At 40.7% G+C, this 19017-nt stretch overlaps 1 protein-coding gene and 1 long non-coding RNA gene across 2 annotated transcripts in view; one reads left to right on the plus strand and one right to left on the minus strand.

Annotated features, from left to right (window-relative positions):
- The window catches only part of zc3h3 (zinc finger CCCH-type containing 3), an 84059-nt gene that overhangs the window by 23616 nt on the left and 41426 nt on the right, over window positions 1-19017 (minus strand). The window contains exon 4 of the mRNA XM_042483625.2: window positions 10270-10426. Within this exon, the coding sequence (XP_042339559.2) occupies window positions 10270-10426 (157 nt within the window). The remainder of the gene's footprint in view (window positions 1-10269; window positions 10427-19017) is intronic.
- On the plus strand, window positions 4479-18856 carry LOC148189512 (uncharacterized). Its single transcript, XR_015776574.1, has 3 exons — window positions 4479-5112; window positions 5735-5821; window positions 16928-18856. It is a non-coding gene; the product is annotated as an uncharacterized LOC148189512 (long non-coding RNA).

The following is a 19017-nucleotide window of genomic DNA, read 5'->3' on the forward strand; positions in this document are numbered from 1 at the left end:
TTATTAAATCTTGGATTGATTAGACTCTTGTCTTACACTCAGTTTACAAACTGTGTGAAATTCATGTCATACTCTTAGCGGGGCTGAAATTATCTGCTCCCCCCCAACACCACCACCACCAGTTCCAGCCCTCTTTTGCCTGTCTTTCCTCAAGCTCCTTCACTATATCTCCCCTCCTCACTTTATGTTTCCCATCCTGTAGTCTCCCCTCCTCCCTCCCTCTCTCTCTCTCTCTCTCTCCCTCCCATGTCACAGCACTCTGTTAAATTGCTCCTCTAATGGAAAGGACGGCAGTGTGGAAATGGAGAGAATTGAAAAGAGGAGAGGAGGAAATCAATGAGATAATAGGCAGGGCAGGGGGCCAGAGCAGTGAGGTTGGCCCCTACACTGGAGCAAAGAGACCACACACACACACACACACACACACACACACACACACACACACACACACACACACAGTATCACAACACACTCCTGTTACAGTATGTACAGTGCACACCATCACAGGCCTTTACACACACATGCTCTCCATTCAGAAGTCACTCAGTAGACGTGTGTGTACATGGGAGCCTGTAGTGTGTATGGGGCTGCTGGGTGGTGGTGGGGCGGTGCAGGGGTTATGGCGATAAATTGCGCTGCCCTGTCACTTCTATTTGGGGCGGATTGGGGTTGGTGTGTAGGGTGCCGCTGGAGGTAATTTGCTGCCGTATTTCAGATGGGCTGGAAATGGGTTTGGAGCGAGAGTTCATGCCTCCCATTACAGAGAAAAGAGAGGGTTACCCTGAATGCACGCCGCGCACAAAACAACTGACACGGACGCTTAACGCGCTGCAGGCGGCAGAGAGCTGCTGCACTGCTGCAAAGGAGGTAAAAAACGGAGCAAATATCAGCCATCAGCTGCGTTCACGTACACGGTCTACCTGACTGCGCGCCATAACTCAGCGGCACAGACACTCAGTTTCACTGATACAAGATCAGTGGCTGCCCTACACAGGGCAACTGCAGCCAGGGGAGCTGTAATGGAGGCTAATGTTGGAGCGCTGACTGCCACCCAGGGAGGCTTAAACAAGAACCGGGCGGCCTGGGGAACCACAATGGAGGTTAATGGGGATATGACATGAACAGTTAACACAGACGGCAGTTAACCCTGAACCAGGGACGCAGTCAGGGGGGGATGACTGGGGGTGTAGCACCCAGTCTGTTAGAATATTTTCTAACTGGGTTCATATGTCTGAACATTATAGTGACTGTCCTGCTGATAGCTCTCACACATTTGTGTTTACCGTCATTTAATTGAATTCACCTTCCTCATGCCATGTATTTCCCCTCTGTAGAGGTACCTGTAAACTACTGACTGTTTGTCTGCCCCCCCTTGGAAGCTGAAGTTGAAACAAAACTAATGGCTACAATAGATATTCATTGTCAGTTGAGCACAGCATTTGCTGTTGTTTTGATGCTCTTAATGAAGCAACAGCTTGATACCAACGTACTTCTTCTAGAGGCAATGAAGAAGAGAAGAAGGCGAGCACTAGAAGGCCTTTCTCGGTGAGGACAGAGTATGCGCAGAAAGAATTCAGCAAGAGAAGAATCAGCTTCATCATGTACATGATCCAAATTTTCCTTTGATGGGTTTATGAAAAAGTTTATGAAACTACTCCTCTGCAATCAACCGAATTTGAATCAGTTTGGGCCTGTTGAAGCTGACTGAGGTCTTAATCAAGGTCTTAATCTATTTGGGCTTTTAAACATATTCTAATCAGATTAGTAGGCTCCATGTTAACATGGTCAAGGTTTCCAAAAGATTTATATATTTGTAGCGGCCCACCAAGTTAAATCATCTACTGCCACAAATTGATTTTATAGTTTTGGAGCTGGACCATTTATCAGGAGTGCTATTGGAATATATTACATATACCGTCTGTGTATTCATTGCACAACTTTCTCGGTGCACAGAGCATAATCTGGGCATAGATGGAGCAGCTGAACATCAGGCTCAGTGAAAGTGAAACTTAACTATTAATTGCGCTGGGTCTAAAGATTTACTTTTACTCCGTCTGCAGCAGCTGCTCCTCTCATCCACTGATCTTTTCAGCTCGGACCGGCTTTATAGATCAATTATCCACTCTGCGACTTAAACTCCTCAACCTGCTGCTGAGGGAAAGAAAAACTCATGATGAGTTCTGCCTGTGCTGCATTCATGGGCATGCAAAAAGGTCCCAATTTAACAATGGGACACAGAAAGATATAAAAAGGTACACAAACTAGATAAAAAAAAAAGAAAGTGGCGATGAAAGCCCACTGCTGCTTCGCCCTCATCTCGCTGTGTCTCTGCCAAAAGTTGCACAGGAACACACCAAACTGACAGCCAACCAGCACTTATGTTCATCACCTGGGTGAGAGGAAATACCCCTTCATACCAGCAGACAGCGATCATCTGTAATTGTCATTCAAAAGAAAAACCAGAAGACTCCACAGCTGATTTAACTTGCTAAAGCAGAGGGAAAAAAGCAGGCGAGAGTCAACTAGGGACAAAATGGGACACCCCGCGGCTACAAGGGACGCAGATGAGGGACCTGCCCACATTGGGCCGACGGCTTACTGTTGTCTTGGTGTGTCACGGCCTTTATTTAGCCTAAAACAACACATGTTGAGTGCTAAATCCAACTATACATATGCAGAAGGTGCAAACAACTCAGGATTTGAACAGAACATGTTTGTGTCACACAAGTTATTCGACAATTAAGAGAGCAGTCATATAAGAGCAAAACGTCAAAATAGACTCAGTCTAAACTGCCAGGTTTATTTGACTTTTTGTTCAATATGTGCTGTAGACTCTTTTGTGCATAAATACTCTCAGTCTTCTGTGCCACTGTACACACAGCCATGTGAATGAGTTTCACCCTCAGGCCGAACACCATTAGTGAAAACAGCCTCTGTAGGAGATTACCTTATTGTAAAGGTAATCTGCCTAATAAGAGAGCGGGAGAAGGAAGAAGAACAGAAGCACACAATACGAGAATCAAACCATCAAAAAGTAATAACATCCTTTTAAAAGGAGTAGGTGTTTTTTCCTCTCTGCCTCCAGACTCTCCTTGGCCTGTTCCCCGTGATGTCCGTGACCTCCGGAGGAATATCTGTTATCACAGACCCTCCAGGCCCATTTGATGCACAAATCCTCCACAGCTGGACAATCAGGGGGGAGGCCTTTCAATGTTGAACACACACTGTGCACTACTGCCTTCCTCTCTGTTACAAGACCTGAGGGACACATCCATACAGCCATCATACAAACTGCTGAACCATTTCAAGCTGCACTGATCAATATTTTCTATATTAACAATGGATAAGAAAGCAACACGTAATGCACAATGGGTCACTCATAGTGACGAGCCCATGTGGAATTATCACCAAAGATGCTCTATAACAGATGATACCTCATTACAAGCTGCACAAATGATATGAAATGGTATTTACTTCCAATCTCCTAAGTAAGCCTGGTCGTCTATTCCCCGCATACCCCCACCTCATCTTGAAGTATAGTAAATGTTGTATGGATAAAAAATACGATTCAAAACAATACACCGCTGTATCCAATACAGATTTTATGTTTCTCATTTTGCCTCTTGTTTAACACTCCATTTAACAACAGCCAAACTATATCAAAATATCTTTTTGATATACGGGGCTGAGGGGATAAAGCATGTTGTCCCCATTCTCTCTCCCCCTTTCATGCTGTTGATCTGCCCTGTCTAATAAAAGGCTGAAATGCCAAAAAAATAATCTTTAAAAAAAAAAAAAATTCTGTTAACAAACTCTCACACAGCTTGTACAGTATAATCCAATGGGGCATTTCCACCAACCGGCCGGTTCGGTTCAGTTCGGTTCAGTTCAGTTAGGTTCAGTTCAGTTTGTATTTTTTTTTGTGTCTCCAGGTCAAATGTTGTGGATGGTACCCTACCTTTAGTAGAAGCATTTGTATCCCCTTTGTTTGGGGTACCTAGCACTGATCTGATATCAAAATGTGGAGCTAGAAACTCTGCAGTCCGATGACTGGTCAGTAGAGAATCAACACTCAGTGGTCAGGGCTGAATTGTGGCGAGTTTAACCGCTGTTCAGACCGTGACAAGTTTTTCATAATGCAACGTGTTACTGAGCACACGACCAGATAAATTAGATTTGGATTATCCTGAATGAGTTGTGTGAGAGTTTTCAGAAGGATATTTTGATATAGTTTTGCTGTTGATAAACATGAACCCCAGTGACTTCAATTAATCAACGTTTGCATTTATGGATTTTTTATTCACCGGAGGCATGAATGAAAAACAATATTTCTTCATAAATTCAAGGGCGCACAGCATGAATAACTCAATCAAAAATCAAATACATTGTCAGTTAAATTTCTGTTAGTTGATCATTAATCACCTAATTGTTTCAGCCCTGAAAAACAATTCCTGCACCTTACATTCATTTAGCTGTGCTTTAAAACATAAAGAAAACGATTGGAGGTCGCAGTAAAAGAACACTAAGTCCCCAAAAAGTAAAAATATGTTGAGAAAAGGAAGAAATGAAGGAGGGGGCAAGGGCATGCAACAACTCCCCTGTGACTAGTCTGCATGCGAGTGTGTGTCCTTCCGTGCGTGTATGCAGGCAGGTGTGTGTGCGCGCACTACTCTGACCATGCGTTGCACAGATAAAGGAGAGCGCGATTCAGCACTACCGCCGCTGTTGATGAATGATCCGACTTTTGTTTTAGTGACAGGGAAGAATTTGGAGGGTCGCGCGACTGCTCCGAATAATGCTGCCCTTGTCTATTTGTCTGCAACCCAAGCATTAGTGAGCTCATATTGGGGAAACAGTTACCCTTGAAACAGAGCACAGCAAAAACAGTCATCGGGCTAATTCCAACAGTAAGGACTGCTGCTCTTCTTTCGGCACTTAAAGGAAACCAAAGTGGCGTCGTTAGGCATCGCCATGCTATCGAATCCAACTTAAAGGGACTGTAATGAACAAAATTTTGTCTGAGGGTAGAAAATAACATTAAGAAGCAGCCTGGAGAGGATCTGTGAAGAGTATAGTGTGAACAGAAGCAGAGGAGGAACCCAACAAATGATGGTAGGTGATGGGGAGATGACTAATGTGATAAGTAATGAGTAAATGAATGAATTGGGGTATAAAGGGGATGAATGGGGGAGTGAATGCGGGAAAAGGAGGAGAGGAGTGAAGAAGAGGGAGCGCTGCTTCACTTTATTGCCCAGTCTCTTACATCCTGTACTGATCGATACTGAAGCACTAAAGGAGATGAGCGCCTGGACCGAGTGAGTGTGTGTGTGTGTGTGTGTGTGTGTGTGTGTGTGCGTAGATGAATACACTCAAAAATAGTGTACTCATTTTGAAGTAAAGGGTCCCATGGTTATGTTAGAAATAGATGGATGCAATTAGAGGCCAAAAAATTTGGATAAAACTTCAGTTTATTCAAACTGTTATATGCATGATGTGACAAAAAAATCCTAATATATCTTATAAAACAGGAAGAGACAAAACAAAGAACAGAGCAAATGAATGGGTATTAAGAAGGGACAGCGGAGAGAGAAATAGAGTGTGTGTGAGAGGGATGAAGGGAAGGCCAGGCTGTAATTTATCCTCCAGTGTGCATGCTTTACGGCTTTCTTAATTCAACTCCTGCTACTATTAATGGAGTTAATGTTGAGATTATATCTATTTTCTGGTGGCGCAGGTTGAAATACTGCAGCCGATTTCCCCGCTCCTTCAAACTGCCGCACGGCACTAAATCAGCCGCCACGCTCGTTATGGCTGAAAACAGGTAAGAGCTCGGCATGCTGGGTAGGAGAAACTCTCTTCATGTGGGCCTGGGAGCAGGGAAACGTCTGGGACTATAGCTGGTGAAGAGGGTTTAAAGTTTAAAGTGTGGTTTGAAAATTTACTAAAGTTTTTTTCTTCTTCTTCAGTGATTGATTTGATTGATCTTTATCCTCGTCTTTACATTCATGCTTTTATGTCATTCTGGTGCATTTTCTTGTACGCTGCAGTTTGTATTGTCTCTGTGTTTAAACGTTTCAACAAAAATAAACTTGCTTTTCCTAATCACACAGATATCGACATCAGACTGGTGCTATCAATAAATGACATTTAATTAAACAGTAATAAACAAGTTATTGAGGGTTGATGTTTCACATGTGTAAAAAAAATACTATATAACTATAACTATAACATTATACAACAGTCAGATCTGACCAAACAATTTGATTGGTTGAGAGGCATTCCATGAGTGCTGATATACAGAACATCACTGCGACTTTTAACTCTACATGTAACACTCTGAACTCTTAACAGAATTATTTCCTGATGGGTTGTGTTTGTTGCTCACTGGTACACAGTAAATAGACTTTGTTCTTTCAATAGTGGGTTGTGTTGTTAATGTGCGAATTGGCTAACAAACATCATGGGATCTTGTTTTGGACAATTATTACAGACGACCACTGTCTGCTGTCCTCTCAAGCAGGCGCAGAACACACGTGCTTGTTAGCTGACGGTTTGGTGTTATTATTTATTTTGTCATTTTCCCTTGTTTTTGTAGTCATTTTTCCTTGAGTTTTCTTATTCTACCATTGTTGAGTAGGCTACATATATAAATGCTTTCCTTTTGTCTGTTTAAATTCTACTTATTGATGTTTTTGCCCACATTACTACAGCCTACAGTCCAGCCAGAAACCAAGTATATCAACAAATTTTGGCCGTGTTTCAGTAAAAAAAACATGTCCACCTCAAATAATTATACAGATGAATAATTAATAATTGAATTATGAACGAAAAAGCTATGTAGGAGATTTTAACTGTCTGTTAACTTAATTATATCTACTTTCTGTCTATTTCATGTAGCAGGAGCATTCATTCTCCCGCTGGACAGAATAGAGGGCTGGTGGAAGGAGAAGGAGTAGATACTGTTGATGTCATGTTAGTTAACCCTTTCAAACCGAAATCGACACCACTTTTCTTGTGCTGCATTCATACACCTTTCACAAGTATGTTCAAACTTTGAATCCTGGTTTGATTTATTATAAAAACAAGAGGGAAAAGGCAGTGAGCAACTCAGCAAGAAATGTCCCAAAATTTGCAAGAAATAAGTCAATTTACAATTTTTATTTTTTTTTTTTTTTTACAAAAGCTGTGGAAAATGTCCACAGAAGTATATTTGTAATTGTAATGAAATATTTACAACTATTTTTAATGAGGTATTATGTTTTTTAACACCTTTTTTGATGTAATTTCCTTGGCTTTTTTTTTTCTTCTTTCTTTTCAACTTTTTGTTGTGTTTTTTCTTTGTTTATTTCGGAGTTGTTGTTGTTGGTTTTTTAAGCAAATTTTTAGTTCATTTTCTTACATACAAATTTCTAGATCATTTCTTCTTAAGATGCTCATTGCCCTTCTCCAATGTTTTTGTTTTTAAAAATCAAGCAATTTTGAGTCTGTGCAAGGCATTTTATTTTGAAACGGACGCACTGCATAACTTCCTTTCTGGTACAATCTGCTCTGTGGGGCTTGACATGACTGCTGTCTACCTCTGGCAAAAATAGACTGCACCAAGTGGAATCACGAGCATTGTCTGGAACAACCGTGATCGGTACTAGTGGCTGTGTCGTGGCTGTAACACAAGGGGGCCTGTTGGAATTTAGCAGTAACAAAACAATGCAACATAAAACCCACATGAAATACATTGGAAATCTGTGGACAACCATGTTAGGTTGAGGCTGTGCCTTTTAGATGCATAGCTGTGAGTGAGGGGTTCAGCTATGAGCGGGCCTGGAGATAAGAGCAGAGAACATATGAGGACAGGGATCAGTGGGTCTGATAGGCCAAAGATGAAGAGCAGCACTCAGTACTTAAGAGCAGAGAATATGAGCTCATGCTCCACTCAATGGCTCCAAACTGATAAAAGTGGACGGCCTCTCGAGTTAAGCAGATAGATAAGCATGAGAAAGGAGCACATGGGTGGGCAAGGGAGGGGGTAATCCACTATCCATGGGGACCCGACCTGTCCCCCTCCCTCCCTATCTATTTCCTCACCTCTACACACTTGGTGATATTTCACGATATGTCACGGGGCTCAAATTGAAAATCCCTTGATGAATCAATATTTACTGCAGCAGCTAAATGAATAGTAATAAGTCACCAGAGAGGCTGAGTCCAGCCACAGTTTGGGCCCCTCTGTCTCACCAAATCTGGATAACACAAATGAACCAACACACACACACACACACACACACACACACACACACACACACACACACACACACACACACACACACACACACACACACACACACACACACACACACACGCGCAAACGCATGTAAAATGCAAACACGTCACAAAAATGCTGGAATTATAAAAGGCTACCCAAACATAGCCAGTACAAGCAACTCACAGAGTATGCTAACTCAAATTGCTAGAAGGACATCAAATTTCATTCTTATTTGATTAGGTTTTGTTAATTTGCCTCTGCGATATTTGGTGGCACTCATTTTAATGGGATTGTATGGGATTTTGTTTGTGGTGCTCACATATGGGCCGGAAAACTTTGAGCCGCTCAGAATTCAATTTAATTTGGATATTTAACCTAGAAGTAATGCCACTTTGTACCCCGTATAACGGGTCTATGTGTGTGTGTGTGTGTGTGTGTGTGTGTGTGTGTGTGTGTGTGTGTGTGTGTGTGTGCGTGTGTGTGAGACTCTCTATTCATACCAGCCAGTTTCCAGGCAGAGCATCCTGTTAATTCTCTACGCATTAACAGATCGTCAAAACCGACCACAACAACCTGTTCAGAGCTTTTGCAACAAAGTTCAAACAGCACTGCAGGGAAAATAAGGCTTGACACCACTAAATAAAAGGTAGTGTGTCTTTTCATAGTGATTAAGCCATGAATAAGGCCTTAAGTTAATGTTTGTCGCCCAGTAATGACCTCTTTATAAACATTAATTAACTCACAACCACAACCAGTTGTGTCACACAAAAACGACCTGCTTAACTCAGAAGTTTAAAACTCGAGCTTATGGGCTGGATTTTTTTTCCCAGAAACATGGGAAGAAGACAACAACTTCAGATATGGCCCAAAAATTAGCAAGAAATTTGTAAAATCTTTCGTGAAAATTACCTAAAAATTAGCAATTTTTTTTCTGTAACATAATTTTAATTATTTAATTATAAGAATTATAATTCCCTTAACTTTTTTCATAATATCTAGTAATGCCCCCCCACACCACCCAATCTATTTTTATCATAATAATTCTTTTGCAATTTGCAGGACATTTCTAGCAGAGTGCTTTGTTCCCAATGTTTTGAAAAGATATCACAACCATTTGCTCAGGTTTAAATGCTTTGTGAAAGGTGACTGAGTCTAGCATAACAAAACTGACACTGATTCCGGTGTTGAAGGGTTAAAAACTTGTTTCACCCCTGTAAAAGTTCTCAAAAATTACAGGGGCGGTTCCTGTGGTGGAGACACACACGGGCAGTTATTTGTCAATTTATTCAGAGCTGATCACAGAGAAAAAGAGAGAAAGATTGATTAAGGAAAATGCTAAAAATTTGCAACCCTACCAAAAATGTTAAGAGTTCTCTGGTTCCAGATTATTACATCATTGTAAAGTTTGGATTTTGTAACATACAATATGCAATTTAAATTTCACTTTGTGGTTTTCACAATGTCATTACATTTTATGGACTAAATTTGTAAAGGAATGAAACAATTTAGAGACTCACCAAAAAAGAAATGAATCATTAGCTGCTGTTTTATATACTGAATTCACTACTGCTTTATTCACTGAGTAATCTCATTCACTGATTGGTGGATTAAACCTGAGAATGTGAGAATGATAGAGGACTGAGACAAACTGAAACGAACGTTAGATAAATGAAGAGAGAGGAGAGAAAGAGAAGACTGGAGATGTAACAACATTAAGAAACAGACCCACCCAGCCTTTCGCTCTCTCTGTATCTGTCCGAGGTGAGACGCTCTCCCCGCTGGTGTAAATTAATGTGAGGAGCACAGTGGTGCAAATGGTTTATTCTCTGGGTTATCTACTGTGTAAAAATGAGCGCCATAAATTTCCGACCTCTCCCACTCATGCTGCACATGACAGTGACATTAAAGACAGGGCGCTGCTTGGCTTTGAAGGATATTAGCCATTGAGACACATTAAAGGCGGACTTGCAGAAGGCGTGTGTGGATTTGTCTTTGTTAATGTGGATTACCTTGCAGTCTGGATCCTTTTGGCTCTCCAAGATAGGCCAGGGTTGTAGTGGGGGGTGTGGGAGGTGCTGGAGCCCGGGCGGGTCACCATCTTGTAGCGAGTTCTGAACACCCGTTGAGAGGCGGGGCCACGGTGGGACGAGGAGGAGAAGGTAGGACCTGAGGACAGCAAAGTTGACCGATCAGTGTGAAAATCAGCAATTTGATTCTGATCACACATGGAAACAAAAGCAATAGCTAAACGTCCCATCAGTGTAAACAAATAGACATATTGTTAATGCCTAAAACTGTGCATACACACACAGACACACACAAGTTTGTCTGAGGACTCTGGCAGGTGTGCTCTTTAATAAGCTTCACATATAAAAATGAGAGGGAATAACAAAGGCAGAATTTTTATGAGCCTAATAAATCATATCCTCTGTCTCTTTGCTCACTGCCTTCATCCCTCCTGCCCAGCCTCCCTCCCTCCTCCTCACTTTAAGTCTCATTCGTTATTTCATTTTGCAGATCCATCAGAGAAGAGGCGCAAGAGTAGAGAGATCGCAATAGAAAAAAAAAGAACAAAGTGTTTTTATTTATTTATTACTTTGACTGTGTATCCATCATGTTGTTTTATGATGGCCTATACTGGCTGATGTACTCGCACAAAGAGTAGAATTTGCATTGTGGGTTTTCTAATGCCGCAATTCCTCTGCATGGTACATGATACCTTTACTCAAATTGACTCGCTTTTTTTTCTTTCAGTTTTCCACTAACAAATGTTGTGGACAGTTGCTGGTACATTTTTTAAGCACCAATTTAGTCGTCTAATGCAGTATTTCCTCCGCACATTACAGGGCACCTCAACTCAGACTGACTCACATTTATTTCAGTTTTTCAATAACAAAAGTTGATAATACATGCCCCACCTTAGACTTATGAGGCTCTATCTGTATTCTGAGCGGTTTGGCCTACTGAGCTTCACAGTTTTGCATTTAAGGTAGGATACATTATATTAACCTTTTTGTTTATTACATAAAAAAGTCCAAAATGCAATTACTTAAAAAAAGGCTTTCTTTACTTTTAACACACTTTTGTTCTAAGTCATTTCTGTTTTCGTTTTTTTTCTTTTTAATTTTCTGGTCATTTTCTTTTAACATTTACTCTCTTTTTTGCTAATTTTGGGGTAATTTCTTGTTAAGTTGCTCATTGCCTTCTTATCGTAGTTTTGAAAGAAATCAGGTCAATTTGCTAAGGTTTCACAGGGTTAATAAGTTGACACAGAATAACATATGACACAGAATAACAAGGTTTCAAAGGGTTAATAAGGTGACACAGAATAAGAATATATGGAAAACTCAGTTTTGACAAAAATGTCAGATAGAACCTAATTCTGAGGTGATGCCTCGTACATTTTGAGGTACCACCTTAGTATATGTTCCAAGTGAGCTGAGCCAATTCTTGATGGTATAGTAAAAATACTAACGAGCACTGACTGTTCAAAAAAGACTGTCATTCTAATCATCAATTGCACAACATCATGCACAAACCTACAATTTTTAAATTGCCAATTTAGCAGCAGTTGCAACTGCAATTTATTTATTCACTTGAGAACTAGGCTGCACACTACACACACTATGCAGTACAAGTGACAAAGTGCAGACGTTCTGTTTGGTTACAGATGAAAAGATCCACTGAGTGTTGTGTTAAAGATGATGTCTTGGCAGTTTCACGCTACATCGCTATGGCAAACAGCTGAGAATCTCATCTAAACTGAGGGGGTATCTGCAGTGGAAAAAAAAGAGAGAGAGAGAGAGAAAAGACCCCGGTACCGAAAGTGAGTTGAGTCCGGGCAAGCCATACCATGCTGTGAAACTGCGAATGCAGTCCCTGTTTGCATCAATTCAAAGACCAGAGACTACGCCAGCCTGGAGCCTCTTCACAGAGGGACCAAGTGAAGGACCAGTGTCAATAGTTGTAGAAGTTTGTGTCAAATACAAATGATGCTGAAGAAAGTTAAAGCTCAGATAAATTTTAATGAAAACATGAAAGAGTGAAAGACTACTAACATATCCAGTGTTGGGGTGTAACTACTTACATATAAAAGAGTTACAGAATTACAAAAAAATTTGATTGTAATAAGTTACAGAAAAAAATGTAATCAAATTACAGTTACTAATCAATATGTCTGTGATTATAAAGGGGTTACATATGAATATAATCTATTTGGTAAAAAGTTTATATGTTGATTAAAACATTCATTCTGTTGCTTTGCATCATTATGTTGTACCAGGAATGCCTTCTTTCAGTTTCAGTTAATGCATGCCAGCAAAGTCGTTGAGACAAATTTTAGCGCAGCATTTTTAGGACTGTTAGCTTTATTGCGCGGTTTAAAACATCTAATAGAAAAGTAATCAAATGTAATAAGTTACATTACTTTGATGGAGTAATTAAAATAGCTTAGTAAATTATTACATTTTAACAGGGTAATTAATAATCTGTAACCTATTAAATTTTGAAAGTAACGTTCCAAACACAAAACATATCAATGTATCTCTACGATTTTATTGTCCTCTTGTACTGGCTATATCAAATAAATAAATTTTTAATAACTCTTTTATAACATTCTTTTGAATTAGTCTTGGCTAAATGAATTAAATCTAGGTACCCACTAGGTCTCATTACAACCTGTCTCACTGTTTGTGTTTCTTGAGCCATTTGACATCTTTAGGGATGTTCCCAATTCTCGACAATTTACTTGGTGTGAACAATATTAGTAATATATATAAAGACATAATGGCAAAACTGTAAGAAATAAGACCTGAGATACCAGAAATAATCGAATCACCAAGCTTTCACACACAGACTAAAAGCTTTTTGGATGATTACATTTTTTAAAAAGCCTTCAATAAATGTTTTTTGTATCACAAGCTGCATGTTCACTTTAAAAAATAACCACCACTGCTGCCTGAAAAGCAAGATTTAATGCAACATGATTCACTTCCTCACTGTCTTCATTTAAATTACTCCACTCCCTCAAAAAACAAAACAAAAAAAACCTCTTGCATGCCATTATCTGCACTCTGTCTTCCCCATCAACCAATCATTTACTGTGGTGGTCAGTGACAGCACTCTGTCTTCCTAATGAGTGGAGAAAAAACAGAGTGAAGAGAGGTGTGAAAGAGGGATAAAGAATGAGTTTATGCTCCCAGTGAGGAGCTCATTTCCTATCACTTCTTTCACAAGTCTTTAATTGCCAATTGTAAGGATTGTTGCCGTTTTAATTAGCGTCCAATAACAAACCGTGACCACAAGGGCCGCGGTGACAAACAATAAAATGATTCGATTTCCACTTCAACACATTTCAGCTTCTCTCTCCACTCCTCCCACCCCTCCTCTCCCCCCGGGCGCTGGTTTCATTTGTCAGCCGGGATGCAGCTCTGGATCAGCTGGAGAATTCATCTCAGACAAACATTTACTATTGAACAAATCACTACAGGCTGGGGAGGGGGGCTGCTGAAATACTCACTACATGTTTAGGACACACACATACATCACATGTACTTATGAAGGTTCTATCTAGCATTATGATTCTATGTTATACCATGCCTTTACCAGACTGATTGGCTGGCCGGTGTCCATTAAAGCTGAAACAAAATCCACTTTAATTAAATTTAATATCATGCAATTTAATCATAGTGCTGTATGACAGCACAAAGTGTTATAAACTGCAGGTACTCAAAGTAATACCTACTTTTATTTGTCTACCATGGGTAGGGCTGGTTATTGCTTAAAAAGTATGATACTAGTACTAATTCCAGTACCTGTGATGTAATACTGATATGACTATTTCATTTAATACCCCTAATGTGAATGGAATACCACCTAGTATAGCCATATTTTTGAACGTTTTCGGCACACTGAGCTTCGTTTTACACACCGCACTACATCACAGACTGTGTGGGCTGGAGCTGCTGCTGCTGTAGTGTGCTCAGCACAGAAAACTGCCCAGCCAAAGACACACAGTAACAGGGCTAACTGTCAGCATCACACAGATAACGTTACCAAGCACTTATTCATGGGCTAAACACACAGACAATGTATAAAGATGGACAACACATCTTCACTTCCTCCTACTGTACAAAAATAAATCCAAAATATCCTGGATATGGCCACTTCCGTCTTGCACAGATGATGTCATTTGGAGGCAGAGCCTGTGCAATCTCCGCAACATCGAGTTACCACCAATACATTAGTCTGACCATTGAGTCACTAGCTCAATTGACCGCAAGCACAGTGATTGGCCCCCACACAGCTGTCAACCATGACATCAAATTCCCGATTTATAGCATTACATATTTAATAAAAACCAAACTTAACAGAAAAATTAACACTTAAACAAGCATCAGCTTGATAAGAATTACCTAACTTGACGAGTATCAAGACATTCAGAGGGGTTTTAAACATTTCCTGAGGGTTACTAATTTTTTTGAGAGAACAAAAGGGGAAACTGTAAAATTTCTATCCAAACTTATTCCAAATGTCCACTACAGTTTACAGGACATCATCCATGTCCAACTTTGACCTGTAATACTGTGTCTTTTCTCTGTCATAAAACATGTCTGATTGTTCCTTTAGCAATGTCACCACATTCCTAATTATGTTTTCAGAGCTGATAGAAACAAGGACCAAGACTTTAAAATAGGACAAAAGTCATAATAATCTAGTATTATCCTTTAATTAACCTAGGCCAAAGGGTGTGTGTGTTGGGTTATGAAAGAGAAACCTTGTAAAAACAAAAAAAGAGACAGCACAAGAGAGAGCAAAAGAGAGTATATGGGTGGAGGTAGGGAGGGGGATTTTACAGGATTAGTTGCCTGGCTTGTAGTCACTTTTTCTCCCACAATCCATCTGTATTGCAGTCAGAGCTATTTGGGCGTCCTGGCAGATGACAAATAGGGCTTGTCAAAGGTGCTGCCACGATTCCCACCCTGCAACCTTGCACACACCCCTCACACCCCCACCATCCCTAACCCGCACCTCAATCTGCCTCTTAACCCTCGGTCCAACATCATGACACCCGCCGTGTCCATGACACTGTCACACAGCTGTTCCACCTTGGCTACTGTTTAATGACATCTATAGTGAGCTGTACTGTTGGTGTGTTTCCCTCTATGTGTGTGTGTGTGTGTGTGTCAGCAGGGATGGATGGACGGTGTTGCTCTGATTGTAAACCACTGCAGGTTGTGTTGGTTGAGTGGCTCTGGGAGCAATGGGGTCTCAATCTTCCACTATAGGACCATGACCAATGAGCATGTGAACACACACACGCGCACACACAAACACACACTTACTCGCACACACATACACCTGGGGTCTCAATCTTCCCTTAATAGACCTTTGACAGTGGCCTGCCTTGCAATGTGGGGTGGGGGGGGTGCAAGTGAAGTGGTGCCCTGTGCTGTGAAGACACCGTTTGCAGACGCATGCAGCTCGCACGCCGTCCATCCATCTCTCGCTGACTCGCTGCTGTGAATCCACAGATAATCTACTCTAGTCGCCACATGCTACACACATCGCTCCTGCCTCCCAGCCTCAGAGCCACATTAAAGAGTTGGTTCAACATATTTTCTCAGTCTAGTGGATCTATCAATGCACATAGTTTTGGCTTTTATCAGCCCAAGATTTCAGATATTCACTTCTGAGATTTGTGCCTCCAGCACAACACAATAGGGGTGAGGGAATTTGTTTCTGGTGACACCTAGGGATTTACTGCTTGGGACGGTATCAGATCAGTCTCTGCACCTGGTAAAGCAAATAGGATGGCCACTTGTCCGATTGACATTAAATTCAGCATTTCTTTCAGGGCTGTCCTGTGACTCTTATTTATGATCACTCTATTGGTAGAAAAAAAATAATATATGGGGTCTGGGAATGCAGTGTCTTTGCTATAAAGAAGTCAAATAAGGCCCGAAATACAAGCAGTCAGATGATAAGAGGTAGTCTGAGCATTTTAAAAACGGCCAATATTAAAATAATTTTCGAAACTGTTCACTGAACATTAACTATAGTTCAACTATAGTTCAACTATAGTTCAACTATAGTTCAACTCTTCAAAGAGTTTTGAGTGCTTAAAAGATACTGGCTGACATTCTAGGCGCACTCAGTCTAGCTTTTCCCTCAAAATTAAAGGCATTATTAGATATTATGAATAATCAGTTTCTCTCTCTCATGTTTTTGTCCAATTGTCTCACTGCTGTTTCCATTCACCTCAATTGTAAATGTGTGGAGGCAGAAATACGACAGATATCTCAAAATCCAGGCAAATAAAACCACAACAATCTGCATGGCTACAGATCCCTAAATTTTGGTGAACCAGCCCTTCAAAACAAAATCCTAAATTCTTAATTAATCCTCTTTGATATATAACAGGTCTGATCCTCTTCTGTTAGTCCAACTGAGGAATCCACTCAAAACTTGTGACAAATCACTAATAAAGATGCTGCTTTATCAACATGAAGCTGCAGATGTAACATCACATAAGTGGATCTGGGAGTTTTGAACTAGAGTCACATCCCTAAGATGACTGAGCCTCGTCTAAGCAGCGTGGACTAGACTTTGAGTAAAGTTGGCTGCCACTTCAGAGCTTTGATACTTCCTCTGTGTCTCTATCCTCAGCCCTCTGACTGGGGCTACTGACAGGCCACTGTACCTCCCCTCGCCTCCTCCATCCTCTTAGGGATCCCCCCAGTGATCCCCACTCCATACCTGACGGCTAATTCCAGAGAACAGCGGTCTCCGTCTGCTCTCTCCCTTGGAAGACCCGATGGATAATAAATCTTATTATTGACAGCGCCTGTTCCCCCTGCCATCCCATGCCCCCGTCCCCTGGGGCTCATCTTCTGACTCCCACTGCTCCAGCGCGCTTACGGAAGACAGCAACGCCATGCTAACATCAGACTTAACAAGGGAGTTATCAAAATTTAATAACTCGCTGTAGGCCAGCATGGTTATGGTAATATGATCTCTGCTTGTTTGACACCCAGTGATACCTTCTGACAGACTACCCAGATGTCAACAGAGTTTGATGCCCCACCCTGCCAACAGAGGACTGCATTCCATGGTCTTAAAAATACTGCATCCCTTAACTCATCAGTATATCATGTACTCCTAGAGTATGTCTAGAATGAGAGCTTTGCAGGAGATGTTGCATGCAAACGGGTTTAACATGTTGTGTTAGAAAAACTGAGGAGGACAGACAAGATTGGAAAATGTTCATACATCGCCATATACGACTCCTCGTTGGCAGAGGCATTTGTGTGTAAAGTCTCAAAGTTTTTTTTCCAACATGACAGACAAGGTCACTAGTTTCACTGCACGATGTGGATCCATTTATTAATTCCTGACCCGCTGTCAGGGTCAAAATATGTGTGTTTAATTTGTCGTGTTGTGACTTGATAGATATGCAACTAGTGTATTAATGGACCATTTGGTTAGAGTGACATGAATAGGAAATAGCTCGGGCCCGAGTTTAGCTCCTATGAGCTGCTGACATTTCGCGTTGCAATAAGAAAATAAACAGATTTCAACATTTGTCGGTATTTATATTGGCAGTGTAATGCTTATCATAGATCAGTCCCTGCAGGATATTGCAGTATAGGGATTGTGACAAATGATGCAAATTCAGCTAATCCCCATGAATTCTGCACAACTTGCAATTCTGTCCAATCACACCAACTTTTTCCTATATTTGACGATCTGACCTATATTTGATCATCATCTTAGTTTCCAACAAGTCAACAAACTCACTCTCTTGTTTATGGTTGTGAAGATATTCACGTGCAACAAGAAGGAAAAAAAATACTGCTAAAAACCATGCAAGGCATCCCCTGATGTTCTGCACAAAAAAAGGGGGTTTACTGTTTTGCAATGCCTGCCCTGTTGTAGTGGAACACAAATGTCATCGACTGACAAACACTTCTAACGTTACAACAAAAACACGCCAAAGAATGGCTGAAACGTGTGGACTACAGACAAGTCAAATCACTATGACAGAGGCTGTTACATCCAGATCTACTGCAAGTGCTGGACAAAACAAGGTAGTTAAATGTGCATTGTTAGTGGTAATGTTAGTGGAGTATAAATCACAAAATGATAGTGGTGGAAAAAAAACCCAACAGAAAACATTACTTTTGCAATTTTCCTTTGCAATAAATAAAAAGAAAAGAAACAAAAAAAACATTAAAAATATCACACATTCATTTATTTGTGGCAGCCTGCTATAATCAAAACATCTGCTGCCATGTATTGACTCTCTATTTGTGGAGCTGGACCGTTCATTTTGTGCGCTATTTAAATATTTATACCTTTCGGTTATTCATTGCACCAATCACAGAGAGGCACAGATGTAGCAGCAGAACACCAAGTGCAGTGAGAGTGAATCTTACCAATTAATTGCACTGCATCTAAAAGTTAGCTTTTACTCTCTGCTATGGCAGCTGCTCCTCTCATCAATCAATCCAATCTGATCAATTCAACAGATCAATTATCCACTGTGACTCAAACTGCCTCTGAGTAAAAAAAAAAAAAAAATAAGGATTCCGCCTGCTCTGCCTTCACAGACCCACAAAAACATTCCACATTAGAGAGGGGACACAGAGACACACACTCACAAATTAAATAAAAGAAAAGAAAAAAGATAAAAAGGCAGTTTTCAAACACGGTGGTTTTGGCGTCTGTGTTGGTCATTAAGTAATCAAAATTGTAGT

This window comes from Plectropomus leopardus, chromosome 5 (genome assembly GCF_026936395.1).
Source record: "Plectropomus leopardus strain MGB_pleo_1.0 chromosome 5, ASM2693639v1, whole genome shotgun sequence".
Classification (NCBI taxonomy): domain Eukaryota; kingdom Metazoa; phylum Chordata; class Actinopteri; order Perciformes; family Serranidae; genus Plectropomus; species Plectropomus leopardus.